Source organism: Haemorhous mexicanus, chromosome 3 (assembly GCF_027477595.1).
Source record: "Haemorhous mexicanus isolate bHaeMex1 chromosome 3, bHaeMex1.pri, whole genome shotgun sequence".
Lineage (NCBI taxonomy): Eukaryota > Metazoa > Chordata > Aves > Passeriformes > Fringillidae > Haemorhous > Haemorhous mexicanus.
The window spans coordinates 68324993-68350510 of NC_082343.1; the positions used below are offsets into that span (position 1 = coordinate 68324993).

The window sequence follows — 25518 nt, forward strand, 5'->3', positions numbered from 1 at the left end:
TTAAAGATTCACTATGAATAAAAACACACACATTCAAAGTAAGTCAGCTTTTAATTTATGTCGAAAAAATTAAAAAAAAGCTTCTTAATGAGGGTAAACTTCTTAATTGGGAGAACTTGAAAGCCTTACTTGCAGGAGCTGCAGCTGCAGTATGAGAGGCTGCTGCTGGGAGGGAACCTGTTGCCTGGAGAGGAGCTTCCTCCCATGTCTGTGCCTGCACGAGGGGATCCTGCAGGATGAGGGGGCCTCCAAGGAAAGAGGCTGGTCTTCAACAAGTTGTCTTGTCAAGCAGGTTTGAGTCATGTGAGAGCAGAAGGGATATGTGGGACCGTGGAGGCTTTCTGCCCACACAGGAAAAGCGGGGTTTTGCAGAGGTGGGCAAAAGGTGACAGGTGGCTTTGGGGGAGGGAGCTGTGGCTGGGCCACAAGGCACTGCCATGAAGGGCTCCTTGGTGATGCTCTGGTAGGCACTGCCCTCACCTTTGCCTTCCCCCTGAGGTATAACAGGCAGGCTCTGCCCAGCTCCCTCCTGGGCACAAGCGAGTCAGAGCACTGAGACAGCACAACATTCAGAGGAATTGCTCTGAGCTGGAGGAGGCTGCAGGCTTGCAGAGCAGAGATTGTTGCAGGCAGCCAGCTGAATAAAATGTGGTCAGAAGCAGCTACACGGAGATAATTGCAAGGTAGTGATCATCATCATCAGACATGCTGTTTTATGCCTCCTGAATATGCTTGCACAGAGAGGCTCATCAGACTGAGCAGGGCTTCACTAATGAAGCCAAGGGCTTGGAAATGGTCTTGCCATTGCTGGACATTGCCGGTCCTGCAAGTCTGGTGCCACCATCCCTGGTGTTGAAGCAATGGGATGGGCAGTGAGCTGAGCCCACCCCAGAGCTGACACAGGGTTTGCCAGGGAGCTTCTGAGACAGGCTGCAAGGGCTCTCAGTTGCTGCATGAAAGAGATTACACGTGTTTTGATCAGTTAAAAGTATTTTAAAATATATAAGCCACCCATAAAATTTGCAAGTTAAGTCTGTGAAAATCTAAGCTTCTGCTCTAAAAGATAGAGAGCACCAGGAGCTGCTTCTGTTGGAATGAGACTGCCAGGTCTTTCTCCAGGGCAGCTTCCCAGACGCTGATGTTTCCTCTGCAACCCTGAAGTATGTAATCTGACAGTGTCTAAGGCAAAACACTTGGACTTGTTTCTGAAACCTTCCCAAGTTTTCCTCCACACCTTAAAGCTGCCAGTTCAGGGTACTGAATTACAGCAGCCCAACTCTGCAAGAGACTTAGCAGGGATGAAGTGCTGGAAAAGGACCATGAGAAAACAAAACCCAAATTGGACTAGATGATCTCCAGCCACCTTTCTTCTGAGTAAAATTTTCCTGCTATTCTGTAATTCTCATCACCATCTTACTCTGTTTTCTTTCAGTGTCACTGTACTAGCAAGAATCAGGACCAGCACAGCACTTATTTCTGTAAGACATTGTTATTTTCATAATGCCAGTATCTTCTCCTAGGGTTGCAATTCCAACTGCGGGACTCCTCTGTCACTCTAAAAAGAGATTTTATTTGGATGTCAACTTAAAATATTGCAAGTTGCAGAATGACTCATTATATCAATTTAACAAAAACATCCTTGCACTGACAGATTTAGAGAGAGAGCCCCTTAGAAATTCCATTTTCAGACACCTTTGTGCTTGCAAAAACATACTAGGCACCCTACCAACAAAGTGGCAACTTTTTTAGAATTATAGAATATAAAGCATAACAGGAGGCTTTTAACTTTGATGGCTGACTCAGAGAGAAATTTTCCATTAAAATCACAACAAACACCTGCAGCCAAGTTGTAAGACAAATGTTTTATTTCAGTTTGTAGCTACTGGGCTTCTAATGTTCACAGAATCGTTGAGGTTGGAAATGACCTCTGAGATCAAGTTCAGCCTTTGACTGATCACCACCTTGTCAACTAGACCACAGCATTAAGGGCAATATTCAATCACTTCTTGAACACTTCCAGGGATGGTGACTCCATCAGCTCCCTGGGCAGCCCATTCCAATGCTTAACCACCATTTCTGTGAGGAAATTCCTTCTGATGTCCAGTCTGAATCTCCACTGGCACAGCTCGAGGCTATATCCTCTTGTCCTATCACAGTTACCCGGGAGAAGAGACAAACCCCCACCTAGCTACAACCTCCTTTCTGCAGGGAGCCATAAGGTGCCCCTGGAGCCTCATTTTCTCCAGGCTAAACCACCCCAGCTCCCTCAGCTGCTCCTCACAGGACTCATGCTCCAGACCCTTCAGCAGCTTCATTGCCCTTCTCTGGATTCACTCCAGCACCTCAATGTCCTTCTAGTGGTGAGGGGCCCAGAACTGGACAGGATCTGAGGTGCTGAGTACAGGGTGACAATCACTCCTCTTGCTGGTCTTGCTGGTCAGACTATTTTTGATACAAGCCAGGGAGCCACTGGCCTTCTTGGCCACCTGTGCACATTGCTGCTTCATGTTTAGCCAGCTGTCAACCAGCACCCTCATTATACAATAACATGGCATAATTCACCACCATTACCTGTATTACGAAACCATTTATGAGTCATATTTTGTTCCATTAAACATTTCCCCAAAAGTGTGTTTTCTATATCATCCATCCATTAGGGTCTCCTCCTAGGTGTGGGCTTTTTGGGAGGACAAGGTAGTATTTTTTGCAGCCAGGGAGATGTGTAGAAAACTGAGAACTGACTGACTGCACACAGTTGGAGAAAATATGCTATATTAAAGCAGTAAGGCTTGTCAGGGAGATGAAAGAGCCCTGGCTTGTGTGTATTCAGCCAGTTACATAGTACAGCAAAAACCTCCAGGCGAACAGTTTCATTAAACATTAATTTGTGAAGCACTTCAAAGTTTAGGTTGAGGCGTGCTTCTGTATAATACATGATATTATTTATCATCTAAAAAAGTTGTTTAGGATGCAATTAGGGAATAATCCTACAGCTCTCAGCAGTGATTCAATGGAATTCAAGGAGGTCTCACATCATTTAACACAGACAAACATACAGCAGAGGAAGGGCTTGCAAGTCTCTCTCCCTTTTAATTTGGCAGATCTGAGGCAAAAAAAGTTGTGGGCTTTAAAGCATGGCCTTTGATTCATTTGCTTGAACATTTCAAGCTTATCAAAGTAGCTTAGCTTGTAGAAGTCAGTTAGGAGTTGTTTACATGCACCCATGGTGTGCCAAAAAATGGACAAATAGTAACCTTCACAGCAACACCGGCTAGAAGGTCCTGCATAGGATGGGTGACAGCTCAGCCTTATTCTCTAGTCCCTTCCTCACCCCTGAGCTGTAGCTGCTGTTGTTGCATTAAGTGCTTGGGAGTAGCAAAAAGAGCACATCTTTCCAAGAGGCAGATGGCTGAGGGGGGCTGTGCCCTCAGGGAAGATGACAGCACAGAAGCCAGCATGAAGCAGAGCACCTGCCCCGTGCCCCCTGAGCTCCTCCTGCACAAGCACTGGCTGGGCAGCACAGTCCAGCCATGCAGGACAAAGCCTACCTGCAAGGCAGCTTGTACCTTGGGGTCAGCAAAGACCAAAACTGTCTGCACCTACCCTCTGACTTTACGGGTATACCTGTCTCTCACAAGCAGTGAATAAGCATGAATAATAGCGAAACATTATTTCAACAGCAAAGACAAAAAGATGTCATTGTCTTAAACATATGGGACTATTCAGGGCAGTTATGATTTCACATAAACCTGAATTCATGAAATACACAGGAAATCAAACCAGCAGGGTCTATTTTCTTGTCATTTTTGTGAAGTACTTTAGGAAGCACTTACAGATGTGCAAATGTTTAAGACTATACTCTCTTCTGTAAAGAATGACCTTTACTTTACCTTTTACTCACTTACCAATCCTCAGCTCAGTGCATCATGCTATGCTGTACAGTTGCTTAGTGCAAGTTCATACAAGAAGCTCTAAAAAGCACTGTAATTTCAAGAACTGCTTTGTAGGCCTATTTTATGTAACAGCTGGATTATTGTCCATGTCCCCAAATTCCCTGCTGTAAAGCAACTATTTCAGAATCTCATCTAGCTCCTTTACCACATCATATACCAGGCATCACTGAAAGAAGAAAAAAAGAGCAAATATACAGAAATGTGAATAATTTGTTAATGAGAAGCAGTTACTGTGAAGGGGAGCTCTCACACTGGTGCAATTGAAGAATTTTCTGCCATACAGAAAGTTCTACTGTTTGTTGTTATGGAAATGCCAAATTAACTGCAGCAAGCCTCGCTGCTATTAAAAACCAGCTGAGGTAGGAGAGCCCAGCAGCAACACACTGCTGTACAGTCAGCTCCAGCTGAGGTTGGAAGGCATCTCTGGAGGTGATCTAGTCCTATGCTCATCCCCATGCACACATACTGGTTTTAAAGGAGACTCCACAGCCTCTAGGGGCAACCTGCTCCACTGTCTGAGCACCCTCATAGGAAAAGGTTTTTGTGATGTTTCAACATTCTCCTGTATTTGAATTTATGCCCATTGCCTCTCAGCCTGCCACTAAGCAGCACCAGGAAGAGCCTGGTTGGGTTTACTCCCCCTTCTACCATGCATTTGTGTGTTGGTAAGGTCCCTCCTCAGTGTCCTCCAACAAGTTGAGCAGTTCCAACTCTCAACCTCTCCTTGCACAACAGATGCTCCACTTCCTATCATCACAGCCTTTTGGTGGCCAAGCTCCATTAAATCTGCGTGTCTCTTGTACCAAGGAAGCCCAGCTCAGAACACAGCGCTCCAGATGTCTCACCAGATCTGCAGAAAAGATCATCACCCCTGATGTGCCAGCAACACAGTTCCTAACACAACCTGGGAGACTGCTGGACTCTGTTGTTGGCTGGCTCAAGGTCAGCTTGATTCCTAGTGCATTTTCAAAACTCAACACAAGCTTTCCCTTTCTTGCTCAGCATGGAAATCACTCAGATTTCAGAGGCTTCTTCCACACCACACCCTCACTTCACCCTGCTCCACAACAGGGCTGGCAGGAGGCCCAGCACAGCCAATGGCCCAGGACTGACTCAGCAGCAGGCAGAGGAAGCAAGCTTTTTAGTAGCCAGGAACAAGTTCAGCAAGTTCCTAGGACTATCAAAGAAATATTTTTACAGTAAATGCTTTACAATGAAAGCTTTCATAAAAGCATCTAAGAAGCTGTAAGTGGTAGATGAAAAATTTGCCCAGTTCTTACACTATAGAAAGCAATTAAAGAAGAGCACAAAATAATACAGTATTTGAAGTTCTCTACTTCCCCAGAGTGATGTAGTAACATGAATCAGGCTACAGCACCCCTGCTGAACTTCCAAAAGTATTCATGTATCACCATAGCCTGTAGAAAGATTATAGTCTTTTATTGATTTATTGTTTTACAGATTCAGCTTTCAATAATAAAGTTCAATAAATCAATTCCCTAATCATAAAAACTCATTTTACACATTATGTACAGGTACCCAAACAAGTCACAGCACAGACCTTCACACAGAACAAGCTGGGCAGAGGCGCCAAGGGCAAGGACGTACATTCAGAGATCAAGTTGTGGATATGCACAGTGCTTTTGGCACACCTCACTGAAGATTGCCCACACAGGGACAGTAAAATAATCCCAACTAAGTGATAACATGGATTAGTTCAACTACATTAATTCCAGGAGGAACACTTAATTCACAATTAAACTGGCCATCAGAAGAGATTTAAGTTGAATCAAATGCAGCTGAACTAATCATTTTAGTTTTATTAAGCAACCCTCTGTAGACAAATTCTAGGCCTTGAGATCTGTCTCCAATATTAAACAAATCTTTTTAGCTGAGATATGCAGAAGTCTGAGGACTGAGGGAACTTGGGTATGAGAAGTATTCTTTGGCAGCTTGATACAAATATAAAAAATACATTATTTTTGAGGGCAAAACTAAGCTTTTCCCATTACTGCCAGCACCAGAACTGCTTCAGTGACACAGTAACACATATTGGAACGTAAACACAACCTTGCATTTTAATGAAACAAAACTCATTACAGATGAACATCAATACTCCAGATACCCTTCAACAGGCAACCCACTCCCCACAAAAAAGTTGAACTTAACACTCAGTGAGAAAATTTGCCCATGTCAATGACAGGGCCCAGGAAACATTGCACAACTGTTCACCTTCTCTGCAATACAGGACCTGGCACACACAAGAGGCCAGTTGACAGATTGTACTCAAAATGTTCCAGCTCCTATGGAAAGCTATTTTATGTCAAAACCTTAGCTAATTTATTGAATATCCCTTGCTCTTTTCCGAGAGAAAGTGACCACAGGTCTTTCAGTAACTGCAATCTAACCTTATGATGACAAAAAAACGCAGCTAAGAGTTTATGCAATCTGCTTTATAACATTACATCAAGCAACAAGTTAAAATACACCATTTCACAATGAGGCAGACATTCTTTTAAAATCTGGCAATTCCCTTTTACAAAACAGTTGTTTTCCCTTCTAGTGACATGGCTATCCCAAAGGAGATAAAGCCAGGCTCAGTTTGAAGAGTGGGGGGAGGGGGAAACAGGAAACACTTCCAGAATGAAGCATTCAACAGTTCTGCAGCCTGCAGGGCAGAAGGCTGCAGTATCAATGTTTGACTTCAGTAATACAGATCTAAAGATATTGCTTTGTCCAAGTGCAGCCATAAACTTGTAATTTTGAACTACTTCCAAAACAGGAATGTAACTCCAACACGCCATTCCACAATGAAGACCATTTAGCCAATATCTCTAGTTATCTCAGTGCTGAAATGCTGTAGGGCAGCTTCACTTCATCTTCCTTCTTTGTCCACTTTGTTCCATTCAAACTTCTAATGTTCAGTTCAGAACAAATAAAAATAAAAAAAGGCTTAAGAAGACTCCCTTGCTGGGCACACAAGTACAAGCAGCAAATCACATTTAGCCATGGAAATTGACTCCAACCTTTTTCAAATCTTTCAGCAAATGATGCCAGAGCCTCTTCCTGCTTGCTACCTTGAGTGAGCATGTTATGGGGAGAACAGGTATACAAACAATACATAGTACTGTTTATGCTTATTCCCAATGGAAAACCGACCTCATGCTGAGATGATGCATTCACTCAGGATGGCAAGAACACTTTCATTCCACTACTTAAAAAAAAAGCTGGATACTGCAACACAGACTGCCTAATCCACTTACCATAGAAGCATCCAACCCTTTTTATGCAATCTTCTCAGTATTTCTAGAACTTAACACCTACAGCTGGCTTAGTCATCAGAGCCAAGCTGCAGTCTCTATTTTCAGTTAACAAAACCAACTTCTCTAGAATTGACATATTACATAGTAAATATATCTGAAGATAAACCATTAGCTCTGAAATGCCTGACCATGAAGAAGTAAGAAACAAAGATGGGAGTTCTTTCTTGGTTTTAACGATCTTCAGGGCATGGACTCCTATTTACATTCTCCTTTAGGTTTCACAACACTTAATTCTTGCACATTCATTTGACACTTGAATGTCAAAGTGAGGGCAATTCAGCTTTGTTTGTAGTAACTGTCTTTTGCAAACAGGAAATCTGTGAATTCCCCTCCCCAGAGATTCTCACGCATTCACACAGACTCTCTAGAAAGGTAAGACACTTTATTGAATTTTTTTGATAAATTAAGAAAGGACTATGAACCAGACTTATGGGTAGCAGGTGCTTGTAAACAGACATCAGTTCCTTCCCACAGAAAGCTTGACTCCATGCTCTCAGCCCGAAGTCACTTTCCCCACCGTTGCTCACAGGCTGCATAGTGATGGAGGGCGGAGAAAAAGTCTTCATAGCTGATGTTTAGGTGGGAAGGCAAAGAACTGAGAAAGCAAGTTAGAAACATTAAAATAAGCTTTTATAAACACCACACTATTCACACAACCACTCAGGAATATCACTAAAAGCAAGCTACTGTCTGAGTAACCTCGTGAAGTTGTTCTCAACATGGTTATTGTCATTCAACTCCAAGAACTAAACCAGTCACCCTCTAAACCAAAACCTCCCATTAGAGTACACAGGGCCCTTCAAACCAGTGAAAAGCTGGAGCAGCACAGTGTGTCCACACGTTGCAGTGCACTATAAATGTGCTTGGATTTAAGAAGTTCAGCAAATCTAGTTAGTTCAGTTACTGCGAAAATTGAAAAACAATCCATAGGTGCGATCTTCTTGTATTATTCCATCTCCCTTGTATCCTTAGTTTTCCTGTTAGGAACCTATAAGCCACAGAAAATCAACACTGATATAAGGAACACTGTCAAATGGGACTGGACCAAACACTAGGTGGTGACAGAAGTTCTTCCTTAAACCTGAGGCATGAAGCCTGCTATTGCCTAGTCAGGGCTAAAAAGCCAACAATGAATGTTTGACAGGTTTCAGTTAATAATTTTAAAATATCCTCAACTCAATTTCCGGACACTTGTTTAGCTGGATCTCCTCTTCTGGCCAGTTCCATAAGTTATGTCATAAAGACTTGCTTAGCTACATATTTTTCATTCCAGTGTGTTCTCCAACATTTATAAGCAACTCACATGATTTCTGTCAGTCTGATGTGCCATGGAAGGAATCCTAATGTGCTGTCCACAGGACCAAACTTCAAGACTAAATCAGGATCAGGAAATCCATGTGTACCTGTAATAACAAGTTAAACTAGGTTTTATTAAATTCATTATAGGATTTTTTTTTTAGTTCTAAACCCTAAGGCATCTGCTTTGTCACTAAATGCGCTTTTTTTTAATTAAGGTCTCAAGGACAAGTTAACAATTAAAAGCCCAAGAAGACAGACTGGTCTTGCAACACCTGAATGACCAACTGAGCAAAAGCTCAGGCAGCCACTGCAGGCCCAGCTGGACTGCTACTTTTATGTCAGGTAGTTTTCAAAGACTTTCTATGGAAAGTACAGGAACAGTTACATTGTTTTGAGTAACAACAAACCCTAACAATGCTGTTTCATCTGTCTTGTTCTAGTTTTGTCTTGGCAAACTCGATTTTAGTCGCACAGAACATGCTGTACCCTGACTCTACCTACTCTAGTCCTTACTTAAGTATGCAGAGCTGCAATAAAGTAGAGAAAGGACAAAAAAAAAAACTTAAGGAAGTTTCACTGAAGAACACCTTTGTACTACAGACCATCAAGGAAAAAAACCCCAACTTGTTAGATGACTTGTCTCTTTCTGAGACCAGACAGAAATTTTAAAACCAACTTACTATAAAATTTCAAAGATACTGCTGCAGCTAGCATCTTTCTGGTAAGATGAGTGAGGAAGAACAGGGCAGTGTGTCTTTTTCTATGTGGACAACCTGACCCATTCTAGGGCTGAGCAAGATAATATTGATGAATTCCACCCACTAAGTGCCCACACTCTTACTACCCATACCTTAAAACCCCAGCCAGTCATTTCCCTCATGAGAGCATCCTGCTCATCTTCTGAGGCTGAAGACAATTAGTGACCAAACACCACTGCCTCTGCCTCCCTTCCATATAGTTCTGCAGTGCCTAAGCTACTCCAGGCTGTAACTGACAGACAGGAAATAGGCTTACAATGAGCAGTCTGAGCCCAGCTTTCCCTGCTAATTCTAGCAAATTGATTAGAGCAACTTGTGAAAAAGACTAGAGCACCCCAAGGGGACCCAAGATGCTAAACTGCTCCTCTTGTACCTGCCTAGCTCATCTGAAAAGCATTCCAGCAGTCATAACCCTATTTTGCTATAATGCTGCAATTAGTCATGATTATTGCAGGTAATTTGTTGTCCCCTCTTCCAGTACCCACCAATTCTGCAGGTTAAGTGCAAAAGTGCTTATACTGGGTAATGACTACCTTTAGCAGATAAAGTTCAAGACAGCCTACTTGCTCCAAACTTCTGATATTCTCAATTCTTTCCTTGTTTGCTTAAATTAAAAAAAAACCCCACTACACAGAAGCAGTAAAGAGCCTTTTACAGTTTTCAGATTAGTTGCAGAGGATCTTAACTTCAGGAGTAATAAAAAAGGAAACTAAGGCCAGATTTTGCTCCACCCAGGTTTTGCAACTGAAGCTGGAGATTTTTCAAAAAGTTCACATCCTCCCTCCTCATTGAATCACCACAATAGTGATGATACCTTTTACTAGAGGTAAAGAAGCTATTTTCCCTAAGCACGTGCATTTCTAAGAAAGGGTGACGTTTTTAGATAGGGGTTCTTGTGCCACAGTCCAAATCTCATCTCAAAGTTAAGAAAAAAATTGCAAAGCAAAAGCCACTTTAGTGTTCATAAGCCAGCACGTTAGTATCAAAGAGCTTTGCAGGAAAGCAGTGAATACTTAGAAGTGGGGACTCTGGAGGAAGTGGACAGCTTTACTCATCAGCTGATTCAGTAGCTGAGTACTCCTCAGCTGGTACAGCAGCAGGATCTTCGACACTGCAATGGCTTTTCAAACAGGAAAAGACCTTCAGAGAGCCCAGTTAATGCTAACATTTCCTTCTGGCTCCTATCTGAAGGAAAATGAAAATGCACACTGTAATATTACTGTCACAACAGCCTACTAAAAAACACAGTACTGTGCTTTCCAGTCTGCATCCATTTCTTTGCCTAAACATAGCAGTGCTACAGATAATTTACAAGTGGAAGCTCCCTCAGAGCTGATAGTGTTACAGCAGTCAAGTTTAGCACACACAAGATACAAGGATTTGGGAGTAAACTTTAAAAAAACAAAAGAGGCCAAAAGACTTGCACACTCAAAGGATGGCAATCTGGCAACATCCCTTCTAGGTCAGGAGTTCTTCAAGGGGAACAAGAAAGAATTTTAGAGCTGCTAACTCTACCCTTTTCCACATAGATCTTACTGGGCAACTTGAGTAGCCTTAATTGATAGTCATGTTCTTTGCTAGAAGGCAAACAGACAGCAAGCAGAGACAGTATTAAAATGCAGCTGGCACCTACTTTTCTGAAAACAAGCTGGTTAGCTGAGGCATTGCTCAGAAGACACTACTCTTACACCACAGAAAACTCAAGCTGTAAGAATTAAGTGCATGACTGAATTAAAAATAAGAAAAGCCACATAACAAGCTAGAATCATACCATTTTAGGACTAGGCTTCAATAACTGCACCCTAAACATGAACAAAAAGTTTAAAAACTACATTAACAGGTATTTACCAAAATGTAAAACCCCAAAGATTCACAGAAGACACCATTAATGCAAACTCTAAGAATATACCTACTCAAGTATTGCTTTCCAGAACATGCTCTCAAATCAGTAATGCACAGATGCATACTTTTAATACTGTTTCATTAAAAATGCACACAAACTAAATTTGCCTAAAAGTAAAACAAAGTTTAAAAAGCTGCTGCTAAATAAGACATGAAAGAATACTTCACCTGAAAAAATGTCCCAAACATTAAGTAAACAATTAATCAGAACCAGTTACAGATATTATCCTTAATTATTAGCCACATACATGAAGCGGCGTGTTTCAAAGTTCAGTTTTGACAGATTAGATTTCTCTTTCTGTGCTCAGCTAGCATGCAATGCTTCAAAAATAAATCCACTCCTTTTAAGATTAGACCTAATATTTTTAACATATCCAGACAGAAGATCACCAACAAGTTTGAAAAGCTCCGGTTAAGTATCACTAGCCAAAATACACACCACAGGTAACAACTGTCACTGGTTCTCAATTAAATTAGTAACTGTTCTGAAGGAGTGATTGTTAATTTCCTTTAATTGCCTTTGGGGTGTAACAGAAGAGATGTCCTAAGTTCTTCTTCAGGTGTCTTATTAAATACATTTAATAGTTCCATTATAGGAGAATGCTAACAACAGGGATGGAATTCAGTCTGAAGTTAAGTGACCAAGCTGCCATGGAAGTTCTTCTGCAGAACAATTCAGCTGATCACCCACATGAAAAAGAAGAAACCACTCTCTAAAGTCCAATTAATGGGAACCACACTACAACAATATGGCCAAAGGCATCCAAGTTCAAGTGTGCAATGGGAAGCTTGATGAGCTCATTACAGCTGCAATTAACACGCATGGATCACCTAGGCAAGCTGAGCAACTCATAGTACCACTCCATAGTAAAACCAGAAAAGTGGATGCTACTTCTAAACTTGTTCTCCCAGGTGTGATATTAGGGCAGTCCTGCCCTTTTCACAGCTATTGCACGTAGCCACACATCACAGTGCAGAGTCAGTAATCTGCATGAATTAGTAATGAAGACAACTAAGCTAGTGTGGGTTATAGAGCAGCAAGAGAACAGCAAGTGCTCTATCATTTGCATACAGGATGGTAGTCAGGCAACAAGAACAGGTTTAATCACTGTAACCAGATCTGGAAGACTCTGCCCATCCATATTTGCAGCTTGCAACTTGCAGGAAATAAACCTAAATTAGAATAGTCTAGGTTTAGGTAATCCCAAAAGTACTTTTTTCAGAAAGCTCATTGCAGAATATACCACAGATGCTGTAAACTCTGAAAAGCCAAAACTCTGAAATTTAGCTTAATATTGATGCTAAAGAATTTTTCTGCTTAAAAAAACAGCTCAAAAGGCAATAAACAAGAAAGAAGTATTTAACAGAATCCTAAAAGCAATAATCTTAACTTATTCTGATAGACTAAGCATCAAGATGCATACATTCCAACCAATGAATACACTAGTAACCAAATTGTTATTAATTGAGTACTCTTTCCCCTCCATATTATACTTACTACTTAATAAGTTGTCTAACATATTCACATCCAGGTCTGAATGTGTTCTTTGCTGCTGTGCTACCAACTGACAGAAATTCTGAGCAGCTTTGACTATGTCTGCTTTTCCATCTTCCGGAGACAGCACCTTCAATGTAGATTGGCAATTTAAAACTGAAAGTACAAAACATAGTTTAAAAGCAACAGAAATATAATTATTTTGCATGTGCTTTAGATAGTCACAGATACAGATGAATATTAACTTGTAGTTTAGTTCCTGTATTACAACTAATCACAGGTACACCTCACCTATCTCTTAAAGAAGTGGGTAAGAGTTCTCTGGATTTGCTGTATTACTAAAATACAAGCTTAAGACAACTACTTTGAGAAGTCTTGTAAGAAGGGGCTTAATTCAGTCTTCAAATATAGTTTTCCAGGAAATTTGGATTGGTTCTTACGCTGTCAGGCAAAGCACTGAGAAGAAAGGTGCCTGGATAGTAACTTAAGGGGTTCAGGAAATGAAAAAAACCCCAAAAAACTAGCAAACTAATTTCTACCCTAGAAGAGGAAGGTGTTTTTAACAGCTACTGTGTACATTCATGTGACATAATTATTAAGCTTGGAGGCCTCCCTCAATCTGATCACAGCATCTTGATGCAAGAGTTACAGTAAGGATCTAAGATGGCTACACTGAAGCTTGGAACAAGATAATAGTTCAGAAATCACCTATTCATCTGCAATTATGTCTGTGACTTAAGAGGACATTTCACAACAGTAATTATCTTAACTATTAACAGGCACAGGCACACTATTGACAGACAAGAGTCTTCTCATACTACATGACTTGCATCATTATCAGTACTGGCAAGGTACCTAAGAAGTAAACTTGCCAAGGAAGCTGAAGGCCAGAGATGGTGCACTATACTGGCTTGAAGTTAAGTGGGTTAAATACCGAAGTGTCAACATTTTAGGCTGATACCAAACTTAGGATAGTTATTACCAGATACTTAAAAATACGTTTCTTAAAACTGCAGAACCTGACTGCAAAGGACCACACAGCACAGTCAAGGTTCATAAGAACATTTAAGACCCCTCAGTTCATCTATCCAAAGCCACCACAATGAAAATGATTGTTCCTTAATACTGCTTGATTTGCAAATTTGCATCAAACGATGTACATTAAAAAATATTTAACACTATCCCTAAATTGCAGTACATGCAATTTTGTTATTCAGAAGTGAAAAACTGCAGATAATAATAAACTGCATAGATGCCAGTTTGTTCAGCTGAAAACACGAAGCATCTGATCTGACTGTGAAGCCTCCTAAAAAAGAATGAAGAATTTAAAAAGAGAAAACACCTCTGCTTTTCACAGTTTCCAGCACAAAAGGTTCCTGAGATTTAAAAGAACTCTTCCCATCAGCAAGTCTGAGAAGTCTTTCAGTGGTTTGTTTGGTGTGAACATAAATATCCCAACTTAGGTAAGTGTAGCTAAGTATGCTGGAGTTTAAGACATTAATAGCCTGTCTACCCCATCTTCTGCTGGTTATTTCAACCTTCACAGGAAGGTAAAAAAAAAAATTGCATGAAATCTATGTTCTTCCACATAAATGCTAGCACCTTAGGCTAAGTTGTTCATAAGACAAGTTTATGTTACAATATTATACTTTGTACTGGAAAACTGGTACAAAGGATTTTAGTATTCGGTCAGCTCTCATAGAGGAGGCAAAACTTGCAAGCAGCATTTTCAACACAGCTAAATGTACCAGAACTTGTGCAGACTTTTCATAAGTCTTTGAACTATGATGATCTTAAAACTTAAGGGTTGTTTAGGTATTTTTTTAAAAGACCTACTTTAATATTATGAGTTGTAGTTAGAAGAGCTGTATCAGCCCATCTCTTTAAGACAAAGGCCTGATTCAAGGACGTGCCAGTGATTCATTATATTTGAACAGACTTCTAGCATTTGTCTTAGGCAGCAGATGAGGAAATGAGTTCTTATAGCAGATACTGCTGTGTAAGGAACACCAGCTTTGAAACCTACTCCTGCTTTCCACATCTAAGTATGTGCAAAAGCTATTATTACCAAATTTAGTTTTTTAACTTGTGCCCTTTACCTTCCTGATGGCATTATATCTTGCCATGACAACCAGCAATCTTACTCTTTCCCTTTCTCCTGCCCACTTTGAGGTGTGTGTTTGTAAAAATGAAAGGACACACATGAAGAAAAAGGTCTCACTATACATAGAAATGTGTTTAAGTAAAAGCAGATTTATGATTGACATACAGCTATTTAGAGGCATACCAAGCCCCTCTTGTAGTTGATCTTACCTCGACCAGTTTTGTCGTGATTTGCAAATTCCACGGAGTACTTGGAGCAATCTAGTCCCAAGAGTTCTTGCTGCTGTTTTAAAATTTCATCCATCAATCTTGAATTATTCCTCTTGAAAATACCTTTAAAAAAAAGTTGCATATCAGCCAACTCCTATAAAGGGTGTTACAAAATAAATCTGACACTAGGCAAGGAGAAAAAATTAGTCAGAACTGGTTTCAGACTGGAGTTTCCAAGTGCAGGTAAGAACTCAAAGCAAATGCTACTGCACATGACTAATTTGAGTGACCTTGGAAAGATAACTCATGTGCTTTTGTTCTTCTTTCACCCAGCATGATTTAAGCAGCAAGTTGCAACTGCGTAAAGGATAGCTTAAGACTTATTTCCTTGTCCTTAGTATGCTAGAAATAGAGAAAGCAATAATCAGCAAAGAACAACCAAGTCAGATTAACACCAAATTTCTTTAAAGCCCATGCTGCTTAAATCTGCTACCACTTATTGCCACATCCCTAAGGCTGCAGGCTAACCAAGTGAGTCACCACTATATCAGCATTTCAGGTCTCAGTAAGTATCCACTCTTAAGCCATCCAATAGCATAGATTTCCTAATAACTGAATTTCACAAGCTGTATGTTTTACTGTATGTTTTAAGGAGTTCATGCAGTCCCCAAGGCCTTTTTATACTTTCATATTTAAGGCAGACACATTTCAAATTCAGGAAATCACAAAAGCCTGCTTCAAACACATTTGGGCTCCTGTACTAAAATAAATCCTAGCTTTTGAGAAATATAACTCTACTTCTAATTAAATGCCACAGCAAAAACTAAATGTTACAGTTTAAATATTTACAATCCAAAAGCATGGCTAGGCATATTCACTCAGGAACTGGATAATGCTTTTATCATAGGGTATTCAGAGGTTTTTACTGCACTTCATTCAGAAACTTTATGTCGAACACTTCCATTGACCAGTCTAAAAATGCCCACACACTAATCTTACAATGTAGACAATGCAAAAGAACGCAAGACATGCAATTTTATGATTAGGCTTAGGATTCAGCACCACAACCTGACTATACGATCTGGAACTGCTACAAGAATTCCCACATTGGTCAAACAGTATATAAGCACTGGATCAAAACTGTAACACACTAGGAGTTAGTCTGCAGTATGAAGTGATACAATGCATTTATTTAATATGCTAGCCTTTAGGCCTAATGAATTAGAACTTTTCTACAGGCTTCATTAGAAATTTTAATAGGTAGCAAAGTATATATTTTTCCTCTCATCCTAGGCAGTTCCTGTAAAAAACCCCCTATTTCATTACAGAAGTGCTAGGGATGCCTATAACTGATTACACATCTTTACAGAAAAGCAAGCTGTGGTAAGGCACAAAGCTCTATAGAAAAAAGTGTGTTAGAATACTTCTGCTAAGTTTAAACTGAAGTTAAATTGTGGTGTCTTGTGCTCCTGCTTTCTAGCATATACTTATACATACTAGAAATTGAGAATGCTTTAAAGACAACTGTTTGATACAACTCTGCTTGGCTCGGTCTGCTTCGTTCTGGGGTTAACACAAATTGTCTTCCTTACTCCCAAGGTCAGCAGCAGCGCAGCCACTGCAACTGCTAATCCTGCAAGAAGATCTGAACAAGGCTGCAGGTGCCTCGCCTTTAGGAGTCACTTGACTTCCATATACTTTTAGATATGAGAATTAAAACTATGTTCAATATCCAGACAAACATGTGACATAATTAGGAAAGGCTCCTAATCTGAGAAATAAGCTGCTGCTCTTCTTCCCCTTTCTCACCCAAAACTAATGATACCAAATCCTTTCTAAACGTTTTTGCCTATTCCTGCCAAAGACTGGAAGAACTAATTTAAGACTCCACACTCCAGCTCTAAAGTAAATTAAGACACTGAGGGCAAGTAGAACCGACCAAGGTGTTTGCTTGGATATCATATACTGGAATTGGTCCAGCTCCAAGGTGAAGGTCCTTAACACACACAACAGGCACAGAAGAATTGCTAAATAAATGTGTTCTTAAGATTTATCTGAGTACCACCCTTCTATTCTGCCTGTTTATCTCACCCAGCCCCTCAGTTGCTCAAATCTGGGGACTGCACAGCTCCTGGAATAACAGCTTAGCAAATAGGAAGCTACTTTATTTGTACCATTTAGATGCAGTATGTCTTCCTTGGAAAAGCCTCCACACCTAAATTCCCACTGATCCATCAACCTTGATACATACACAGCTTTCCTGAAGAGAAGATCCTGAAGCACAACAGAAGGTAGTAAAAATTCAGACTAACTCAGATCTTAATTAAAAACCAGCAGCATTTGGGAATACTCCTTCAACGTTTTGTCTTTTAGTCAGTGCACAAGAGACTTATGAATGCACATCACTGCAAACAGAGTCCTGCCAAATGCAATATTCACAGGCCAAATTCATATTCAACTTCAAGAATTTTACATGGTCGTGACTCAGCTATATTCTCCTTTCCCTTACAGTATCTCAAAACCCCATTTACCTACAAGGCTCATTTTTTTAAAATTTCGTAAATGTACCCAAGTTAGCTGGGGGAGATGCTGTTGCTTAAATTAAACATGACAAATATAGCAAACAAGTGCACGAGCAGGCCAACTCAGTAACAGAATTATGTGTTTCTAGGCAGTGAAACTTAACTCTTGATTTACTGCTACCCTCCAATTTCGTTCACAAATTAAAGCTAGTCCATCATGTAATTTTAACATTATAAAAAACTACAGTTTGACAAAGGTCTACTAAATTTTGGCAATACAACAGCTGTTTGCCAATAAATAGAAAAAAAAAATTCAGCACTACTCATGTTTCTAATATGGAACAAAAACATGAAATTTTCACTATTATTTTTCATCAGAAGACTTTTCTGGTTTTGAAAAGCAGAAACATTTGTTCGGTGAGAACTCTGGAACCTTTGTAATGTTCCAGATGTGTACATTACTGCAAATGAAGTGTTCTAAGAATTACATGTATTTAAGCACTAAAATTCCCAATGCAAAAGAGTATCAAACTCTGTCTTGGTTTGTTTCCTTTAACTACTGAGAACTTGTTAGTTGTTTTCAGGGATACTACTTGTTTTTACAACACAAGCTGCAAGCATGCTGTCAGTCATTTGCTGCTATTAGAGCTGGGGCAAACCAGAAGTGTTTTAGCTTCCTGCAGTAGTCCTCCATTACACAGATATTTTCCAGGGCACACACCTTTTGCTCAGATTTACAGCAACTACAAGCCATGCCCCTTTGCTTGCAACCATGGTGGTGCAATATTTTAGGGTTAGTTATTGACAAATGAAGTTCGTAATTAAGAGGCTGCAAATTCATCATGTGGAGAAGTGACAAGAATCTTGAACTGGAAGTGAAAAGCTGGCACAGAGAAACACCAAGTGATGTCAATCATTTGTCTGTCTGACTAGATTACCACAGCCACCACCTGCTAATGCCTCAATGGCATCTCAAAGTTCAACATTTTTAATTCTTCTGCATTTAAAGCAGCAGAATTTGGTAAAACACAGAATAATAGTTAGCTCATCCTTGCAAGGGAACACCTTACCAAAGCAGAGTCTAGTAAAGAACATATCTCCACAACATTTCAGTTATTTGCTTTCTCAGCTTCTTTCCAGTGCTGACAAGGAAAGAGTAATCAAAAGTTGTAATTTTTATCAGGTATTAACATTTGGAGAACATCAAATAATAAACCACTTCAAAGAATGCACATGCAAGAAACCATTTTAATACATGAACAACTTTTACCTACATCCTGTTGGATCACACTGGCTGATAACAGAGGAAAGCATGGCCATTACACTGGACCTCACAGGATATGGAAAGCTACAAATACCTCCTTTATTCCAAGAGTCTAGGAAAAAAAGTAATCCAAATTTGAAGGTAGCTAAAGTCACTTAGATTTCAGTCAGATTAAGGCCACTTAAGACAGCACTAACCCAACAAAGAATTTGACTTAGGACTAAGAACTTCATAGGTGACCACTCCTCCCCCATTTTGTCTTGGAGGAACATTCTGCACTAAGAGAACAGAGGCTCATCAGCAATTCAGAGAAAAGATATCTCTTTCATATTTCCTATTCCTTTGAGGAGATCACCTTCTACAGATTAGTATTATCCCTTTTAATAAATGTGGTCTGAGAACTCTTCTCAACTCGACACCAAAATGCAATTGTTGAACGTGAAATTTCATGTGGGTGAAGGCCCACAGCAGATGCCATGTGATATTGCTATCTCACAAGTGTTCCAGTGACATAAAACCACAACATAATTATCTTGCCCAGTGAAAGGAACACACTGCACACCCAGATGTTATGGATTAAACAAATTAGCTAAACTACCAAAGTAATCTAGAAGACAGACCAGAAGCCTACTTTGGGGCTAATGAAATAATTTCTTTTGCATACTCTATCCTTCCAAAGAGTTTTTAAGAGAAAAGTGGTCAGAAGCAAAGTGGTTCACTAGAAAGCTATACCTGGAATGAATAACCCCAAATTCTCAATACAGTCACACTATGGGCTTTAAGAAACCTTCAGCATGAAGCATCTGTCTAGGAGTCCAAAGTACCCAAATGCCAAGATTCAGCACGCTCCCAAAAAGCCCTCAAGATTTGTCTTAAACTATAGCAGGAAAGCTTCACAGATGTAACACTCAATCAAGCTCTCCCAAATGGCAAAATAACTACCAAAGGAAGTTAAAGTATACAGCACTAGTAAAAAGCTTCTGCTCCCCAGAAGGTATTTTAAGTGCTATTACCTGAAAGCATTATCAATGCCTTCTGACTGTAACAAAGCTGCAGTATTTCCTCAGATAAGGTCTCAACAAGAATGGCTGGATTTCTACCAAGAAATGACTGGCAATACAGAAGTCAACAGAAAAATTCTTGATCAAAAGCCTGAAACTTCAGTTTGCATTATTTATCTCAGGTGTGCACAGTAGCATTAAGTTTATTATGGCTTTGTCATGCTGCACAACAATGAAAATTGAGAGAAAGGGCTTCCACACAGCAGGGGCAGTAAAGCCAGACCACCTTGGGCCTCCAAACATGCTGAGAAAACAGAGAAAGTCTCAGTTCTGAGCCCTATAAAACTCCAGCCAAGCTGCCTTTACAGTTCATGGTGCAGCTGCTGTAATAAAACAGTGTGAGCTGGAATGCAGCTACCTATTTTGGTATAAAATAAATAGGTAGCTGGAATGCAGCTACCTATTTTGACATTGAAGAATACACGAACAACCTTCTATTTAGCAATTTTGTAAAAAATACAGAAATTCATTACTATAAACAAATAAACAGCTTATGTAGCACTTCTGTAAAGAACTTCATGCTTCCCTTTCCTCCTATAGAAAAGGCAGTTAAGGACATATTTTGAATTTAATCCTTCTGCAGCAAACTGACACACTTGCAGAGAAGGCAACCATGGAAGGCCAAGCTTGTAAACAAGGTTTCCTGTTGCAATCAAAAGAATCTCAGGACTACAGATATGCAGTGAAGGAAAATAAAGAAATTAAGGTATACCTCACCACAGCTAACACTGATCCAGAGCACTCATAATTAGCTTTCCTTCTCCACCACAGTCAGCACCAGTGGGGACTTCGACACATCAATAGTTGGTACACTTGTATGAACACAAACCCCCCAGAAGCAGCTCAGTAGCGCAAAAGCACAACTCATCATCTGAGTGGATGGAAACAAGTGCACACTGCAATTAAAGGTCATCCTCTGCTACTGATAAGAGCAAGTTGTACCCAACTTCATTCACCTTCACTATTATCAGTGTTAGTGCTGAGGGTTCCAGACTCCACCACCAATGAGCGCCAGATTTAGCAACAGCTGCAACATCCTACTTAATGAAAAGTCTATCTGGAAATGCTGTATGCTCAATCAAGGCACCCTAAGGAGCTTAGCACCACAAGAAAGCCAGCATATGTGCTATTACCAGCAGTAAGCATACACTAGAATGAATGACTACTAGCTCGCTCTCTGAAGCTGAAGTCAGTCTAAAAAGCTCAGCTGTGCACAAAGCAGTTGCAGCTGCTATCCTGGACAACCACTGAACACCTGTGTGGAACATGATGTGCAGTGTCAGGCTATTCTCATCAACCCTAGAAGTTTGGCAAAAGCCACAGATTTAAAACTTTTTCGTTGCTCTGCCTTCTTTGATTTTGTTCCAACAAACTGGAAAGCAAGCTAGCAATTAAACTCGCATATTCTAGTATCAGAGGACCAACAGAAGAACAAGCTACTAAAAATATGCTTTGATACTGAAATAATAATAGCTGTATTATCAGATCTCAGAGGTGACAGCAAAACCTCTTTAACATGTAATTTTAGAATGAAAAATTAAAATTCACACTCATCACATACCCTGCACTTAGAACAACACAAACACCCAAACTAAAGAACACGAAAACAAAAAATAACAGCACAACACAGAAAAGCAAACAATCAGCATATGTAACTTTAGATTGAATGAAACAATAAATGGACACAGCAGCAAATAACCCAAGATTTTTGTTTTTCTGAACTGCTAGCAATAACAATTCCTCTGCAAGGTTATGCCAGCTCTTTGGGGGACAGAACTATAATTTCTGGTTATCATATTCAGTCTTCTAACAGTCAATTTTAAATCTGACTGAATTTCAATACATGCAGGAGAAGCAGTAGTAGGTTTTCAAAAACAAATGTTTCAGACACTGCTACAGCTCTGGCGCCTTACTGTGAATCAGGAACACAGCAACAGTGGCTACCTAAGCATTGGCTGGTGCCTTCTCCCTCCTCACTGTTGCACAGTAAGCAAGATGAAAACCAAGACGATCAAGAAACATGATTCTCAGCTTGATCTCCTCCTCAGTTCAGTTCTCATACGTATAATTTGTGGAGCACAGTGCTGGAATCTAAAAAGGAACTAAGCACATACATAACATATTAGGCAATACTGCCCATAGCTTATTTAAATTTGAAGTTAAAAATCCCATACAATAAAAACGTCTCTCTTCAAGCTATGAGGGAAAATCTCCTCCTTGGTACTGTTTGCTCAGCAGCATTTCACCTGGCTGAATACTTTCCAAGTTGGGAGTAAAAACTGTCAACCTATAAATGACTTTTCAGAAGGTGCTGTTCTCTGTGTGCTTGAGATGTTATGCAAATATTTTATATCCTTCTTTGACTTCCAAATGAGGAAGCGTTCTCCCTCTGAAATACAACATAACCAAGTTCCACAACAGCCCTGCACAGATGGCCAGTTTAAACTGCTAAGTGACTGGTATTAAGCCCAGTTTCTCATAATAATGATCTTAGAGTAATTTAGTGAAAGTCAAGTCTTCCAAGTCTTTTATCACATAGGAAGGATCAACCATGAAACAAAACTATAAATGGTGATGGTTTAAAATAAAGCAAGAAAAGTTTAAAAATCACAAATACTTATGCTCAAGGAAAAGCCTGCATACCTTAGATGCTTTTGCACACTTGATGACAAAAGATTTTCCCTACTTACGTGGGATGCACTGCTGGGCATTTCCTGAAGGAGCACTAGAAGACAACTGTACCCCTAACCTGGCAGAAATCTACACAGTTCACCTAAACTGCATGACACCTCTAAACAGCCACTGGAAGTAGCTCAAAGCAAGTTAAACCCTGCTCTCCTACAGTCTCACCCCTGACAGTAATAGCACAGGGATCCTCAGGATGACGTTTTTTCCTCTGCAGGACAGAAACAGGACATGGCCCATGTATTGTTATTCCTTCTGAGTTGACAGCTTGTCCAGTACAGGTTAGAGATCATCTCTCAATGATCAGCTGGACAGAAAGCTAAGAATATCTTGAATATGGCTGGTTTTAGCTCCCCACTAGAAAAAGATAGGTATGAGGAAGTCAGATTTGTTCCACAATTTCCTCACAGTATGTGAAACCCAAACTCTGATCTTATCTTTATGATAGTCAGTGACGTGGAATCAACATACCTGAAAGAGCCAGAGTTCAATAGTTTTACACCTGAGACTCAATAATAAATAAAATCACACAGCAGATATGAAAATACACCAGAGCTTCCAGAAGCACTGGCTCAGAGTTAACTCATATGTCAAGCAGGATGAAATGCAGATCACATAATTTAACTTCAAAATACAGACAGCACACAGGAACATACATGCTTACGTTTAACTACTTGTCCATCCTGTCTCTTCACAGAGGAGTACTTGAAAATAGAAGGCTACTTTCATTCATTCACTTCTGGAGGTTCAGCCCCAACTCAATAAACAGCACTCATAAGAGCAGGTCGCCTAAAGCTCTTCCCTATTAACAGTCCCTGCCCTACACTTTCAGATGTCAGCAGTTCCTGTCAGCCCGAGGCTGTGGACAGGGCTCTAGAAAGCAGGCAGGACCAGGTCATCCCGACACAGGAGATGGCCAGAAGGACAACCGGGCCATTGCCCAGGCTCCCCGGGGACAAGCTCTGCAGTGGCCAAGCCGCTGCAGCGAATGGGAAAGGAGCTGCCAGCAGAGAGGCTGGACCGGACTTGGGAAGACCCCAGAACACCGCGGTCCTCTGGCTCCACGCCACGAGGCGCTCCCAGGGCGGGCGGGCACCGCCCGGGGCTGGACTTGGGGAACCCCGGGCGCCGCTCACCGTTATGGTCGTAGACGCTGACGTAGGAGATGCCCACGGCCATGCACCACACGACCAGGCTGGCCATGTCCGCGTAGCTCGGCTCCTCCTCGGTCACCACCAGCCCCACGTGCACCGGCAGCTTCCGCAGGGCGCGCCCGTCCGCGCGCCACCGCTGCCGTCCGCGCGTCGCCCCGCCGCGCGCGGGTCCCCGCCGCCGCCAGGCCGCGCGCGCCTCGCGGAACCCGAGCGCGCGGGCGGCAGGCGCCAGAAGCGCGCAGGAGGTGGCGGCGGCGGCGGCCGCGCGGCCGCGCAGGCACGCGAGCAGCGCGCGCTGCAGGCAGAGGAAGGCGCGCACCAGCGCGTGCAGCGCGCGCCACGCCAGACCGCCCGCCCCGCTCATGGGACCGACCGACAGGAGCGCGTAGGGTCCGCGGGGGAGCGGCGGGGGTGCCTCAGCCGCTGCGCGCCGCCCGCCGCGCCATCCCCTCACGGAGCCCGCATCCCCCGCCCGGCAACCGCCAGCGCCGCCATCTTCCCGCCGCCCCGCCTGATCTTTCACCTCTCAACCCGCCACACGCGAGCCGCCCGTTGGCCGCCGGGCGGGATGACGTCGCTTCCGCCCGCGGAGCGCGAATGACGTGGCCGCGAGAGACGGGGAGGGCGGGGCGAGGGCGGGAGGCGGGGCTGGGAACGGCTCGAGGGCTGCTCGCCCCGCGGGAGGGGCGGGGCCGCGCCCCCTGGCGGCCGCTGCTGGCGATGGCCCTGCGGGGGCGGGGCGGGGGCGGGGAGGGGGCGGGCTCTGCCCCGATCCGGGCTCTGCCCAACCTCCCCACTGCTTCACGGACAGATCTGCAGACCCTCCCTCTGCCCCTCACAGCCTTGTTCTTCTGGCACCGCAGCGCCTCGTTCGCTCTCATGTGTGAAGCAGAGGTGGAGGGAGAAAGCGTCTGAACGGCACAGAATCAGCCGGGCCTCGGGAATGTCTGTACTGAAACGCGGGTTTCACCCTCAGAGCGTGCTGCGAATGCTCGCCGGGGGGTTCCGCAGAACGGGCTCGGGAGACGGGGGTAGCGGCCTCGGGCTGCGCACCCCGATTCGCAGTCCTCCACAAAGGCCGCGGCTCCCAGGCTTTCGCTGCGAAGTCCTCTGTTTAACCATGTTCTTAAGTGCCACATCCACATCTTTTGACCACATCCAGGGTGGTGATTCCACCACTTCCCTGGGAAGTCTGTGCCAATGCTTGACAAGGCTTTCCATGAAAAAAATTCTCATAATAACCTATTTAAACCTCCCTGGTGCAGTTTGAGGCCATCTCCTCTGGTCCTTTCACTTGTTTCCTGAGGCTGACCCCAATCTTGCTCTTTCCTCCTTTTAGGGAGTTGTGGGAGTGGTCAGGTCCCCCTGGAGTTTCCTCCAGGCTGAAGAGCCTCAGCTGTTGTTCACGGGACTCAGCCTCTAGGCCCTTCCCCAGCTCCATTTCCCTTCTCCAGAAAGGCACTAGCACTTCAATGTCTTGTAGTGAGGGGCCCAGAAGTGAGCACAGCATTCAAGGTGTGGCCTCACCAGTGCTGAATACAGAGAGGCACCCACTACCCTGGTCCTGCTGGCCACACTATTGCTGATGCAGACCAGATGCCATCGGCCTTCTTGGCCATCTGGGCACACTGGCTCCTACCCAGCCAGCTGTTAACCAGCAAGCCTAGGTCCTTTTCTGCTGGGCAGCTTTCCAGCCCCTCTGCCCCAGCCTGAAGTGCTGCAGGGGGTTGTTGTCACCAAAGGGCAGGCCATGCCACTTGGCCTTGTTCAATCTCACACAGCTGGCCTT

At 42.4% G+C, this 25518-nt stretch overlaps 1 protein-coding gene across 1 annotated transcript; it reads right to left on the bottom strand.

Moving 5' to 3' along the window:
• Nucleotides 1–7637: 7637 nt before the first annotated feature.
• NUS1 (NUS1 dehydrodolichyl diphosphate synthase subunit) lies at nt 7638–24245 on the bottom strand. The gene is made up of 5 exons (XM_059842228.1): nt 23712–24245; nt 15044–15166; nt 12734–12886; nt 8580–8679; nt 7638–7871 (listed from the first exon to the last, which is right to left on the bottom strand). Exons 1-5 carry the CDS (start codon nt 24091–24093, stop codon nt 7781–7783), a joined length of 849 nt encoding a protein of 282 aa, XP_059698211.1. The 5' UTR covers nt 24094–24245; the 3' UTR covers nt 7638–7780.
• Nucleotides 24246–25518: the final 1273 nt, after the last annotated feature.

Coding starts and splice junctions, on each gene's coding strand:
- NUS1 (XM_059842228.1), bottom strand. CDS start 24,093: ATGAGCGGGGCGGGCGGTCTGGCGTGGCGCGCGCTGCACGCGCTGGTG. Junction 12,887..15,043: donor TCACGACAAAACTGGTCGAG/GTAAGATCAACT, acceptor TTGTACTTTCAG/TTTTAAATTGCCAATCTACA. Junction 8,680..12,733: donor GTTAGACAACTTATTAAGTA/GTAAGTATAATA, acceptor TTGTTATTACAG/GTACACATGGATTTCCTGAT.